This window comes from Caretta caretta, chromosome 12, assembly GCF_965140235.1.
Source record: "Caretta caretta isolate rCarCar2 chromosome 12, rCarCar1.hap1, whole genome shotgun sequence".
Lineage (NCBI taxonomy): Eukaryota > Metazoa > Chordata > Testudines > Cheloniidae > Caretta > Caretta caretta.
In genome coordinates, this window is record NC_134217.1 from 1,593,389 (window position 1) to 1,608,334 (window position 14,946).

Sequence of the window (14,946 nt, forward strand, 5' to 3'; positions counted from 1 at the left end):
AGGAAGGGAAAATCTTACTGGATCCGATCTGTCCCCTCTGCCCCCATAGTCCCTGGGTCTGGTGCCGGACTGCTCCTTACCATGTGTTCACCTGTCCTTTGGTCCACTTCACTATTAAATGGGGCGTCCCTTTGCTGGGTTAGTGTACAGCCTATAACATCTCACAGCCAGGGAGCTTTTCCTGATAGACTAAATTTGTCTTTCACCATTACTCCTAGTTACCCCCTGCCCCAGTCTTGCTGGCTCAAAGGAGAGAGAACACAGACACAAAGAAACCGGACCATTTGGCAGCTCCCACAAGGGCATTGTAGTAAATCAGGTGTCAGTGAAATCAAATCAGTGCAGAGCTTCTGGGTCTGCCATTTTTTTCTCAGCATCTCTAATTGTAGCTCCTGTCGTTGGCCCAGCCATTCGACTGAAAGTAAAAGAGGAATCTTTAGGCCCATTGTAAGATCCCCATTTTGGGGATTTTACCATAAACACTGTGCCAGGTTCCAATGGCCGATGTTCCTGCAGGCCCCAAGGGAGGAGCAATGTGAGCAGCTGGGTGGCTGAGGAGCCTGCGAGAGAGCTCCTTACCTTACCTGGCCCAGTATCTCCAGCCAAAGGCAAACAGCCTGGCTCGCTGCTCAGCTTGGGCACGGCCCTGCTATGGAGTCAGCTGAGCCACGAATTCATGAGCTCTGTTAGCAATGGCATCATCTTTAGTGTCAAGGCCTGTCAGCCCTCTCATGCTGGAAATCCTTTGTGAGTTCCTCACGTGGGCTGCTTAGAATCATAGAATATCAGGGTTGGAAGGGACCTCAAGAGGTCGTCTAGTCCAACCCCCTGCTCAAAGCAGGGCCAATCCTCAATTTTTGCCCTGATCCCTAAATGGCCCCCTCAAGGATTGAACTCACAGCCCTGGGTTTAGCAGGCCAATGCTCAAACCACTGAGCTATCCCTCCCTTCTCCATAGCATTCTTGGTCTGCCTTTGTAGTCCTGTGAACACACAGGAAAATCTCCCTTTCACCACCCCTGACTGCTCTCCAGGTAGCACACCAACAGTCTGCCACAGTTGTGGGTTCTGGGGCCATGGCAGGCACCAGCTATGTTAAATGTCATGTGTTCAGGCTGGTGCTTAGCTCTATGCTTCCAGCACCTTAGTGAGGAAGCATTTTCTAGTGCTTAGAGGGCCGGGACTCAAGAGATCTTGGTTCTGTCCTCGACTGCATCACTGCCTCGCTGTGTGACCTAGAGCAAGTCTCTTCACCTCTTTGTGCCAGTTACAATAATATTCCTCCACCTCAGGTGGGAGGCTTAGCTCATTAATGCCTGTAGAGAACTGAGATCCTCCAAAGGAGCCAGTGATGGGCCGAGAGACAGCAGTCCCCTCCCTGCAGAACCTATGGCTAATGTCACACTGCAGAAGGAAGGGGTGATGCTTCCGATTGGACCTTGATTTGAAATGGCCCTTTATGGAACACTGTGGAGTAACAAACTACAGGCCACAATGCCCCTTGCTCCCTCGGTCCAGGCTTTTTTGGATTTTAGTTATTTATTCTTTTCTTTTTCTTGGTGCCTTTCTTCCTTTCTCCTCTGGGGTGTAGTGTTTTCATGCGCAGATGTCTCTTCGCTCTGCTCGGCGGCGCTGGTCCATACAAGCAATTAACGACTTCCCGGTACTGTGTGCTGTGCTAATGCTCTCCTTCCCTTACCCTATCTTCTGCCCAAGAATAAAGCACTCCCTGCCTGACCTAGGCTAACCTGAACAACAGGCTGTTCCATTATTAGACCCAGTGCCAAGAAGGGGTAGATGGGGTCATGGAGTAGGGGAGTTGCACTATACACTGAACCTAAAAGAGTCCAGAGAATCAAATATGATAACACTTCTGAATGGGCAGTAGCATCTGTAGAGAGACAGATCCCAAACTGTAAGAGTATACTAGTGGGCTTGTCCAACCCAGCCTTCTGATCACGAAAAGGCTGCTGAGGGAGATCAGAGAGGCTAATAACATAGTAGAAAAGGATGTACTTTACTTTCAAGGAGTAAAGGGAGCAATTAAGGAGGCTAAGGACATTGCAGAAAAGCGAAATGATTTCTTTGCACCAGTGTGAGGATCCGTGAGTCCTGAACCCATGCCCACAGGCGCTCAGGCCACTGCTGGATCCACAGTACCACCTAACAGCTCTACTACTGACTGGAGAATTGGGAGCTGTCCACTAAAGTTACTGCCCAGAGGTATCTGATGGGAGGAGCTCTTGAGTATGCTATTTAAGCTAGAAAGAGAGACAGGAAGTTGTCTGTGCAACAGGTTGGATCCTGGCTTGCTGCTACAGACCCTGACTCCAGCCTTGTCCCCAGTTCCTGACTTTGACCCTGCCCTATTTCCGCTACTTGCTCCAGTCCCTGAATCCTATCACCCTGGTGACTGACTGCTCTGGCTCTGACGAGGCTATGGCTCTTTGGTTTCTGAATCAGCACTGGTGCACCTGTTTCCTGTCTGACCCCGCCTCCAGCTTTCAGCTCCAACACCTGACTCTGGACATACCTGTTGGCTTTTGGTTCCTGAACACTGCGGTGATCACCAGGCCAGACCGCCCACATCCCAGTCATTGGTACCAGTCTTCCACAGACCCTGACAATCAGTCAAAACAACCGAGGAGGAGGGGTCACGCCTGTCCCAGGCCTTCTCTTTTCAGATAAGGACAAGGGGTCAGAGATGGAGATTTCAAAGAGGTCCTGGAACAAACTGCTAAAGAGCAGCAAGTCTCCTGGACTTCGCAGCATCATCCAACCATTTTAGAAGAAAAATTCACTTAAAGGAAGTGGTTGAGCTGCTGACAAAAACCTGCTATCATGAAAATCAGCTGCTGGTTTTTAATTCAATAGATTTGCTACCCTTCGGTCCTACCTCTAAAAAAGCAGTAGGGATTATTTTGGGAATGACAGAGCAGTAATCTGTAGTTCAGTACCAGGTACATGGTTGAGCTCTAATTAAAAATAGAATTATGGTACACCTAGAGGAACATGATACGATAGCGACAGACCAGCATGGCTTTTGTAAAAGAAAATTGTACCTCCGTAATCTACTACAACTCTATGAATGTGTCACCAAAATAGTGGCTGAAAGAGAATAGAAAGACATAATTCATTTGGACTTTCAAAAATCCTTTGACAGAATCCGTTGCAAGAGGCTATTAAGGAAACCAATGTTCTGATAGGGTGAGAAATAAAGTTTTGCCGTGGATCAGCAACTAAGACAGAAAACAGAGCTAGAGGAAAATGGCCAGTTTTCCAACATGGCAAAAGTTTAAGTGAGATGCTCCAAAGTTCTATCCTCAGGCCAGTGTTCAATTTATTTATCAATTATCTGGAAAAGGGAGTGAGTAGTGAGGTGTCAAAATGTGTGGATAACCCATCATTGCTTAGATGAGTCAAGACAGGAGAAGAGGAACCTAATTTGAGTGAGGAACTACAGAAGGACCTAACCAAGCTAGGTGACTGTTCAGCACAACAGGTGGAAGGAATTCCACAATGAGAGAAGCAAAGTAATGCTCACTGAAAGGAATCCTCTGAACTGAGGAGTGTGGAGTGAAATATAATTGCTCAGGAAGCAGACCTGGGCATCACTGAGGACAGTGCAATAGAAACCTCTGCTCAATATGCAGCAGTCACAATGTCAGGATGTGTAAAGACTAGTGCTATCCATAGTATTAAGGCATTCTAGAAATCAGTCTACCAAAATGTTAAACAGAAAAGTAGACACTGTCGAAAATAAGTGTCTGAAAAATTCTAAGCGTTGGAAGGAAAGACTTCACCACCAATGTAGAGATCTGAGAAATTACTCACCAACGTCTCATTTCCACTAGAATTAGAAGAAAGCCCTGGTTGAATTTGGGGCATGTACTTTGGATGCCAAGAGACAAACTCCCCTGGGAAGCTGTCAAGTGGAAAGCAGCTGGTGTGAGGAAATTCGGGCATCCTAGGGAGAGCAGACCAGTCAGTCTTACCACCATACAGCAGACAATGACAGAGCGGAATAGCAGAGTCTAGATTCCACTCTGTGCCCCAGTATTGGCACAGGAAGGATGCCATGTAATGACTGTATAAACCAATAGCACGCCCTCACCTGGAAAACAGTGTTCAGTGCCAGTCACCCTGCCTCAAAAGAGATACAGAAGAAATCGAAGGGGTTTTTGAAGACAGGCAGCTAAAATAGTTAGAGCCACGAGGGAAATTCCATATAAAGAGAGACTCAAAAGATGGAACTGTTTAATTTTAGAGAGGAGGAGACATGATGGAGGGATACAAAACAATGCTTCATATGGAAAAAGTGAATTACTTTGTTTCATAACCAAGAGCTGGGGACAGTCAGTGAAACCCCATAAGCAAATGTAAAACTGATTAAAAAAAATATTTTTATGCCCTACATAACTATCATGTGACCTTTCTTGCCACCAGAGATCACTGAGACTGAGAACTTAGGGGGAGTCAGAGAACAATTAGACACTGATTAGGATAATGAGACTATCCACCAATTACATGAGAGAGGCACCAAACCATCCTGCTTCAGGGCAGGAACCAGCCACTAATGATGATGAGGGTCAGGAAGAAATAGTCCCCAAATGGACAAGTTTTTCCGTAATTGCCCACTTGGGATTTTTTGCCCCTTCCTTGGAAGCTGCTGGGACTGGCTACCAGGGCAGACATTGCAAATAGCAAATCTTAATGTTGCAGAGAAGCTTGTTCTAAAAACCCTGGCAGTTTGGTGGCCAGGCAGGTTTCGGACACCTGTAATTGGAGTTTACTGGCGTTTGTTGTTCAAAATACAAGGAGGAGAACTTTTTGAGCAAGAAAGACTTTACAAACACACTGCGCCCCACTGGAGATTTCATGAGAAGCAGCTTGAACCTGATCTGGAGCTTGGTGAACTTAATCCTTGGCATTGTCTGCATTCTCCCCTCCTTCTATCCCTCCACCCCATTAAAAGAAATTTAACCCTTGAACCTCTCTATCTCTGATGTGCCCCTACATTTCATGGGGCTACCTAAGACACTGCCTGTGTCAGCAAGATCCTGAGGGGAGACACGAATGTTCAGTAGCCCCATTCCAAGAGGAGCATGCAGGATTTTGTAACCCGCTCTGCTGATTATGCAGGGATAATTGTGGTTGCTACAAGCAGTCGGTGGCTTATTCTTGGGCTGTCTGTTTCCACATTTAACCCGTTTACTGCCATCATTATCACCTCAGATTGCAGCAAATGGCACCCTTGGGCTAGCTGTGCAGTCATTACTCAGGGCTGTTCCCCACAACCATCCCCTTCCCCATGACTGTCTGAACACTCTCGGTTCCTTCCTCTTGATGCTCAGAGGAGCTCAAGAATCTCAATTCACTGTCACTAGCTATTTCCTTTCTCTCCTGCCTCTCCTCTTGGGCTCTCTGAAGCAGCTGAGGAGATGCAGTTCCCACTGGCTCGGATTCTAGATTGCATGAAGGTAGAGGTAGAAAGGTTGGGGACAAATGACCCAAATTTTCCACCTGCAGCTTCAAGTACAATGGGGGCAGACTCATTAATTGACAGTTGAGCACCACCCATTATGTTCCCAGCCTCTTTAAACCTGAGCAGCCAATTGCAGGCTAGTGTATCATGAAGGCAGTGGGGCACCATCAGCCTGTGGCAGAGCCCCCAGGGAGAAGCGCATTTCCTGTGCCTCTTGAATGCTGTGGACAGAGGGGTGTCTTTAAACCATCGAGGAGAATGCTCCCTGGGAAACAAGTTGAGCAAAAAGGGAGATGGAACCTTGTGTGATCTTTTCCCAAGCCCCGTGCAATGACAGACCCAAACACGGGACACTTCTGACCTTGGGTAATCCTGCCTTAAAAGTGCCCAAATGTTGCCCAACTGAGGGCTACTCTTGTGGTTTGCCAATCATTTGGACCAAGGTGGAACGTCACTTGGGACCTGCAGTCTCCATGGGCTTCACCTCACTATTACACGTGAAGGTTGATATGGCTCACGTTTGGCTGCCCACACCAAGGCTGACATCTCCTGCTGCTTCCTTGGCTTTCTGTCCTACTGCCACTGGTTGGTTGAAGCAAACAGGACTTTTAATTGGAGCTATCTCCACAGGCACAGCTCCGGGAGGGGTGGCGGGGACAGAAGCTGTAGGGTAGGCAGGGGGTGTGGGTTTTGTAACCACCATGTCATCTAGCTCTACTGGTGGAGCTAGGCCAGTGAACAATCCTGGGTCCAAATTTTGCAAGTATGTAGACAGCCCTTATCCAAGGGAAGGGGGAAGATTTGATTGACAGGCCCAGTAATCAGTTAATGTCTTCATTGTTTTGCCTGCCCTGTTGACATCTAGCAGTGTAAATGATCCATTCGTGGAATATCCCATTCTTCCATCCTCATCCCCCCCCCCCCCCAAAGTGACTAGTTTACTTGTGGAAAATGCTGTGTTTTGTCCATGTTCTGAGTCTCCAAAATGCCTCCCTAAAGGCAGGCGGGGTTTGAATCTGCTTTCAGTGACAGAAGGGCAGTGTGTGTGTGTTTCAGAGGAACCTACTTCAGTCTGGGAGAATTGTCCATCTGTGAGTGCTACAGAGCAGATGGAATCCTCTCCCCTGCTGGGGCCCGCTAATTAACGGGTGGCCACTGTGTGGTACAGTGCTCTCCAGAGTACTCTGCTGGCATACCTCTGCCAGAGTCGGTGGCATTACACCTGCAGAGAACAGGCCCTGCGCCTGCAAACTTGGGTTCAAACGTCTGCTCCCTTCTGACCCAAGTTGGTTCCTGGTCAATGTTGTGTGGGGCACAGAGTGGGGAAGCATGCATGCTATAGCGCAAAGCACATTCTCTATTTCCTCCCTTCCCCCCATGCACTAATGGCTACCTGCTGTAAAACATTGATACTTCTGTGGGTATCCTCCAAATAGATCCAGCCTGCTCTGGGAAGTCTATCGGCATTTTCCATGGACTCCAATGAGAGCAACGTCTGGCACGCAACATATTGATCAGTTTCAGGGAGCAGTTCAAGGAACTACTGGACTAAAGGCAAGCCCTGCATATCAGAGAGGACACTGGCCCACACCCTACAGAGTGATCCCACTCAGAGATGAATTCTGATGCTTTTAGGAACAAATACACAATGCTGTTGAATGTCAAAATTTCTGCCCTGATTCTCTGGGGTTTGCACAGCTGGACGTGAGGGCAGAGCCCTGGTAGCTGGATTTTCAGAGGTTCTGAGCAGCATCCACAGCACCCCTTTTGATGTAAATGCTCAATGCCTCTGAATATCAGATCATACCTGTGCAGGCTACAGAAGTATGGGTGGGGCTTTGAAAAGCACCCACATCTGCCTCATTGAAAGTCAATGGGATATGTGCTCCTATGTCACCCTGACCTTAAATCCCATCCTAGACTCTCTTTAAAAAAATCTGTCCTTCACTTACCTGCCAGAGCCCAGGTCCAGACCCTCCGGGCTCTGTCTCACCTGTGCCATCTCAACCAGGTAAGGAGCGTGCATTCCTTCTTGGTTCTGTGTGGCAGGTTCTAGTGATGACCTCAGCTGCTGCATGGCAAAACCCAGAGTCAGTAAGGGAGGAATTAATTTTAAATGACCTTTAAAAATCAAGTGCCTGTGTGTGTAATTTTTAAGCCTGCCCAGTCTGTTCCTGTGCAGTCAGGGCGCGTTCAGCAGACCCTTGCTATTTCACTCTGCTCACCAAGAGATCCATTGCCCATCTTGGATTTTCCAGGAATCAAAGGCACAATCCGAGAGCATCACGTAGCAGTCAGTGTCTCCTGCAAGACATTGCTCCAGGCCCTTCGGGTGGTCAGGCCACTGCATGCACCCACTCCTCTCCCTCCAGTGGTGGGCCGACAAGCTGAGGAGTTGGAAGAGGCCAGGAAACTGGCCATCTAAAATAATTGATGTGGGTGGCCCAAGTAGTTTTATACATCCTGGCATAAAGGTGAAAACTCTGTGGCCATTTGGGGAAATGCTTGGCTTCCTTGCTCTGTCTCCTGAAATTAGCCGGTTCTGAGTGGCGACTGCTGTAGGAAGGTCCTGGGCTCCTCTGATTGAGTGTTGCCACCAGGCAGCCAGCTTTTATTCTCAGACAGAAGCATTGGTGAATGCTGTAGACAAGGAGGCACTGGAATCCAAGTCAGTCCCACCCTGGTCCTAAACAATGACACACAAAGGACCCATTAGAACTAGGTAGAAGAGACAACATGGGCATGTCAACTTCTCTTTGTAACTCTGGTCTGAAGCTAGCGGCAAATAAAGGACCTCCTCCCACACATCTCTGCTCAGAGCTCTTGCTGAACTCAGTGGTCGTCCTGTGTACAGTGGGCTCTTGGGACCAGACCCAGAACCATTGAAGATATTTTACTGGTCCTTCTGCCACACTTTCTGCATATTATTGGCTTGCTAGGTATTGATTTGTTTTTACTGCCTACCCCCCTGGAATTTGTAAAATCCCTCTCAAGCGTGTGTGTTTGCCCTTGAGCTTGCCACTTGCCTGGCTTTCACTTCCTAGAGATGGAGACACTTGTTAATTAATGTAATTATTATTGTTCTTCGGGGGGTAACACACAGCTTTCGGAAGGCAGGGGTGGGTGCTGCTTGCATTACTCCTGATGCTCATGCATTGTTCCTGCCCTGATAACAGCTGCTGTCTTCCTCCCTCAGTTACTTGTTGCCATCTATTCTGCAGAAATCAAGGAGATGGAAAAGCAAGCGTGAGGGGACAGATGCGAATAACCGACCTATTAAAGCTGCTGGCAAAGTCATCATACAGGATATCTCTTGCCTGCTTCCCGTGCACAAATCACTGGGGGAGCAGTACATGTGAGTACCAGCCCACAGAGCCCTATCTCTAGCCCCGAACTAAGGTGGCCCTCAATGCCACCGCTGTGCTCTGCAGTGTCAAAATCAATCAACATCTTGTTCCACTGAGCACCATCCTTCACCTCTTGCATCATTCCCATGGTGTCCCTGTCTACCTAGGAGAGATGGCTTCTTTCCCAAAAACTTCTGGAAGGGATGCATGGTGAAGGAAATGTGGGAACCAGCGCCAGCCCTAGCAGCTGAAAATTGTATATCTGGCTGTTGCAGGACTTCATCATTTGAAACAAACATTGTGAGCGTGGGCCCCTTTTCATAGGGGTGCATGTTAAAGGAGAACTCTAAAGGGTTGGTTTTGGAATGGGCTTTCGCCCTTTTTTGCTTCTTTACAATGGATGAGGAGGCCTGGAAATCCATAGCTATCTGTTTATCTCTCTATCTACCTACCTATGCGTGCACATACACTCAAACACTCTTCCTCTCTCTTGCTCTCAAAAAGGTGTTTTCAACTTTGTGTGCGCGCGCGTTGTGACAAGATGGCCAATGTTCATATGGTGGGACGTGCCCTTTTCTTGGGGGGGAGGGGGGCCCTCGGGGGCATTAAGACGCCACCCCTTGCCCCTGCTCTTGGGTGCTGAGGGCCCCGCTAGTGGCCCAGGAAGGCAATAGAGGAGGGAAACGGGAGGGGTCTGGGTTTGCTCCTTGCTCTGAATCCCAGCCCCTCTCAGCCCCTGCAGGTTTCTTACCCTCAGTCCTTCAACGCTGTGGGGAGGGAGTCTCCCTGTCCTGCTGCAGCAGGGTCTCCCTTACCTCAGTTCTCTGGTCTTCCAAATCTCACAACAACCCTCCACGCTCCAGTCCTCTCTCCTTCCTCCTCCCCCTCTGACTGTGTCAAGGTTCCTCCCCCACTCTGAACTCTAGGGTACAGATGTGGGGACCTGCATGAAAAACCTCCTAAGCTTATCTTTACCAGCTTAGGTCAAAACTTCCCCAAGGTACAAAATATTCCACCCTTTGTCCTTGGATTGGCCGCTACCACCACCAAACTAATACTGGTTACTGGGGAAGAGCTGTTTGGACGCGTCTTTCCCCCCAAAATACTTCCCAAAACCTGGCACCCACTTCCTGGACAAGGTTTGGTAAAAAGCCTCACCAATTTGCCTAGGAGACTACAGACCCAGACCCTTGGATCTTAAGAACAATGAACAATCCTCCCAACACTTGCACCCCCCCTTTCCTGGGAAATGTTGGATAAAAAGCCTCACCAATTTGCATAGGTGACCACAGACCCAAACCCTTGGATCTGAGAACAATGAAAAAGCATTCAGTTTTCTTACAAGAAGACTTTTAATAAAAATAGAAGTAAATAGAAATAAAGAAATCCCCCTGTAAAATCAGGATGGTAGATACCTTACAGGGTAATTAGATTCAAAACATAGAGAACCCCTCTAGGCAAAACCTTAAGTTACAAAAAAGATACACAGACAGAAATAGTTATTCTGTTCAGCACAGTTCTTTTCTCAGCCATTTAAAGAAATCATAATCTAACACGTACCTAGCTAGATTACTTACTAAAAGTTCTAAGACTCCATTCCTGTTCTATCCCCGGCAAAGCAGCATACCCACAGACACAGACCCTTTGTTTCTCTCCCTCCTCCCAGCTTTTGAAAGTATCTTGTCTCCTCATTGGTCATTTTGGTCAGGTGCCAGCGAGGTTACCTTTAGTTTCTTAACCCTTTACAGGTGAGAGGAGCTTTCCCCTGGCCAGGAGGGATTTCAAAGGGGTTTACTCTTCCCTTTATATTTATGACAGACTGCCTGAAGATTTTATTAGGTTCCTGACAGGGCCTTAATTGACAACAGGTGCTCCAATTAACCTGTAGCAACCCTCCCTAGTCTACAGGGAACCATGCCTTAATTAGCCTAGGGCTTATATATTTCCCCTCTAACACTCTACCACTGTTCTCTGGCCTTCCTGTATCACAGCATATTAATTTCAGGGCTGTGCATCTGTATTGTGAGTGCTTTCCTCTTAATCAAAAGTATGGAGGTGCTGAATCTTTATTAAAGACATCCTTTCTCCAATGTGCTAATTAGTCATTGAAGTTCTAAAGCAAACAAAAAAACAGATGGGAAAACTCTTCTTTCAATTGCTACACTTTCATTTCCATTCTAGTGATCTTGTCATTCTCCCTCGTCAGCAGAGGACCTTTGAGGCGAGATGGTCCCTAAATGTCATGTGTTTTTAAAAAGGAAAAAAAACACAAAATCCCTTCCCTACCTTTTCTATCATAAAGAAGCAAAAATAACCCAGCCACTGGCCAATTGTTTCACATTTGCAGGTTGTCTTTAAAGGGGGAGGGTCTCTTTCTGGTCCATTTGCTTGTAAGGTCTTATGCAGTCTTTTCCCCAGTACTCCCTGATAGGAATGGAAACAGATGAAAGAGAAAATCATGGGGGTGTTTAGGGGAGCTGTGTTGCCGCCAGTGAGCGTGAAATCCGCCAAGTAGCTGTGAAGTCCATGTACTGCCTCACTAATCCCTCAGTGCTGCTGGAGGCTTGTCAGTGGTGGCATGTCATCCCACCCAGGGTCATACCTGGCTCCCCCTCAAAGTCTAGAGCTGGCTATAAAATGAACTGACTGGTGGATTGAATGGTAACAATAATTTGTAAATGGGGCAGCCCAGATGGCTATCAGCTTCTGGGTACAAGAACAAATCTCAGCTCCACATTGCACCAGTATGTCACCATGGTAATAACTCTTTGGTGGTGGACCATCTCCGGATGACTGTCAGAGCAGATCCTGCTATTCACTGTTGGATTGAAACAGGACGTTGTGCAGTGGACACTCTGTTAGGGCGGCTGGATGGCATGCGGTCGGGTGTCTCTTAATGACTGTGGAGGAAATGCTGATCGATCTGACCCTGCAGTGTGATTAGGGAGTTCTGTCCAGTAGTCGTGATCCATAGCCAACCCTCCCTTGGCAAGTAGTGTGTCAGTAAGAGATGAGCCCTCTTTCTTTTTCAGACTGAACGTCAGTAACATTCAGGAGACCTGCCAGAAGAATGCCTCCTCAGCCCTGGCAGTTGGACGTAGGGATCTCGTCCAGGTATTGGGCTTGCCCTTTATCTAGAGCACAGCAGCTGAACGGGACGCCTTAGTGAACACGTTACTCTCGCCTTGTCATTCTCATGCCATCATCCTGGATTTCAAGGGCATGGCTGGGTCGTTGGGGCACAGCAGTCGCTGCAGAGACCACCTGGAAGGGTTAAGACGAGTCATCCCTGGTAACTGGGGCAGAAGCACTGACACTTTTGTAACATCTCATTGAGAAATCCCTGGCCAGGCCAGCAAATGGTTCGTTTCAGACCCTTTGCCAAACCAGCTGAGATGACTAGGTGCTCTGAGAATTTCTCATAGGCCAACCTAGACACAGGGCGTGCTACTGTGTCAGTGACTGGAATGGCCATGCATCAAAATCACTGCAGCTGCTGTAAGCATTTTGGCAAGAGGAACTCTCTCTCTCTTCTCCTTGTGGGGCTCATACCCATAGGGACGAATACAAAAGGCGGACAGCCTGTGCCCCAAAGACCTTACAATCTAATAGTGTTTCGGGTATTGAGACCTTCCTTTTCTCCATCACGCTGCTTACTTTGCATTGGATTCCACTGGGCCGGTGAAAACAGACTAGTTTCAGTTTCATTTTGTTTGTACTCTGTTACCTTCTGATTCTCCTACCTTAGCAGGATAGTCTGATGTTTGTGTTGCAAACCCTCCAGCAAAACGTTATACCTTTAAATCACTATTTCATTTGATTTGCTTAAGTTCATACAAATGTTTCAATTCATTTTAAGCTTTTTTAAAAAAAAGTTTTAAAAACCTAAATGTCGAGCCTTAAAAATATTTGTGTTCCTTAAATATAAACCACAAACATTTTCTGATTCACGTGATGTAAGGATTAAAAGGATCCAATAGCACGTCATAGGAAAGGCTAATTCCTAGAAGGATTTACTGGCTGATTGCTGCAGTGCTTACACCACTTTTGCATTTCATTCCCCCACCTGCACTGCAGCATTACAGAAATGTCCTGCTCCTCAGCTGAGACCTGGAGCCCCGAGCTGCAGCATGACAATTTCCCAATGTCCCCTTATGAGCCTGCTTTGTATGAATTACCCTGCTTTCCCCTGGCCCCTGTGGCCTGCTGCTTCACTCAGGGCCTGCTTTGCTTCTGTACTTCAATCCTTTCCAATCTCCCCAGGTACCACAGTGCTGCCACACTCCTGAAATTCCCTGGCTCTGTTTCTTTGCATTCTACGTTCTCTCCACCTTCCTATTCTCTCCCATGTTCTCAGCTCTCTTGTCTTGTCTCTTACCTGCCATTGCCCTTCTAACACCTCCCTCCCTGCCCTCTTCCTTTTCTGTGACGGAATCAGTGGTTCACCCTCAGCTAGAATACTGTGTGCAGTTTTGGTCACCCCATCTCACAAGGATATAGCAGAAAACTTAGCAAGGGGTTAAAGACTGGTGAGAAGAGTGAATGAGTCCTAGAGAGATGTCTCAGTGGAGAGAGATTGAAAAGTCTGGGACGGTTTAGTTTAGAAGGGAGACAAATCAGAGGGGATGTGATAGAGTATACAAAATAATGAATGGGTTAGGTATACAGATGGCGAATGAGGTGCTCCTCATGCATAATAAAAGAACAAGAAGCGTTCAATAAAACTGAAAGGCAGCAAATTTAAAACTGATCAAAGGTCAAGTGTTTTAATATGTTGTAGTTCACCTGTGGAACTCATTGACACAGTGTCACAGAGGTCAAGAGCACCATCAGATTTTAAAAATCAGATTAGACACTTATTGATGATGATAACCTCCCACTGCCTGGCATAAACCAACCTCAAAATGGGTGGGGGTTAAGAAGAAACTCCTCCTATCAACGATTTATTCCATAATTGTTCCCTAGGGAACTTCTTGCACATTGCACTGAAGTATTTGGTGCTGTCCGCTGTCACAGACAGGCTAATAGACTAGATGGACCCCTGGTCTGGTCTGGTCTGTCAATGGGGTCCCTCCCCAACAGCTAACACTGCTTTCCTGCAGCTAAGAGGTAGCTAGTTGGTTCACATGACTGACTGATCCTCCATAATTATGGAGCCCAACTCCAAAACCATCAGGGTTTGGCTGATTCTGGGGCCTCTAGCAAATCAGCTGTACCTGTTAAGAAAGAATTCTGCCATTATTGAACCTTGCATGCCTGACTGCAGCGCGAGGTCAGAGCCCTCAGTGCAGGTATATTTCTGTTTCTAGTTGTCTTTGACGCTGTTTCTCTTGTATCTGTCCAGGTCTGGTCACTGGCTACGGTAGCCACAGATCTCTGTCTTGGACCAAAGTCTGACCCGGATTTGGAGACGCCCTGGGCTCAACATCCATTTGGACGTCAGCTCCTGGAGTCCTTGTAGGTCTCTGAAGGCTCAAAGCAGGGGCAGCGGTAGTCTCTGGAGCAGAGCTGTTCAGAGCTGAAAGTTGTAGGGTCTTGTTTCAGACTCAGATGAGAGGAGCTGCTTGCTAATCCCAATGACTTTGAGCTAAGAGATCCTGCCTAAAGGCTGATGCAGGGATAACCAGTGCATAACCTCTAGTTGTGGAGTTCTCTAGCACTTCTTGTGACTGCCCACACCTTTAGTATGGGGTTATAGGACATGGGGAGACTGCTCCATCTCCATCGTGAGGTGCACGTTCATGGGACAAAGGAGGGAAGCCACAAATCTGTTTATTGCAAATAGAAGGCAGCCCTGGCACTCTCGTCAAGTAACCACCTGCCCTTTGGCTGAGCTAAGATTAGCTTCTGCTCTGATGTAATGTGTATGGTACACTATGTGGTGCTCCAAGACATCTGGATTGACTAGCACGGAGGAGGCCTGATGTAAGAGGGAACTGCTGCTTTTATCCAGGATTGGAGGATTGGGCCAAAAGAAATCTGATGAGGTTCAATAAGGATAAGTGCAGGGTCCTGCACTTAGGATGGAAGAATCCAATGCACCGCTACAGACTAGGGACCGAATGGCTAGGCAGCAGTTCTGCGGAAAAGGACCTAGGGGTGACAGTGGACGAGA

The 14,946-nt window shown here is 47.5% G+C and overlaps 1 protein-coding gene across 7 annotated transcripts in view; it reads left to right on the plus strand.

Moving 5' to 3' along the window:
- WDR59 (WD repeat domain 59) overlaps positions 1 to 14,946 on the plus strand; it is an 88,334-nt gene that overhangs the window by 64,335 nt on the left and 9,053 nt on the right. For 3 of the 7 annotated variants that reach the window (XM_048817075.2, XM_048817079.2, XM_048817078.2), the window contains 4 exons: positions 1,591 to 1,662; positions 8,706 to 8,839; positions 11,864 to 11,945; positions 14,176 to 14,288. In XM_048817075.2, coding sequence (XP_048673032.1) covers positions 1,591 to 1,662; positions 8,706 to 8,839; positions 11,864 to 11,945; positions 14,176 to 14,288 — 401 coding nt within the window. Of the gene's footprint in view, positions 1 to 1,590; positions 1,663 to 6,920; positions 7,039 to 8,680; positions 8,840 to 11,863; positions 11,946 to 14,175; positions 14,289 to 14,946 lie in introns of those variants that run through there. The other 4 variants (XM_048817076.2, XM_048817080.1, XR_007352348.2 and 1 more) reach the window with 4 other exon arrangements.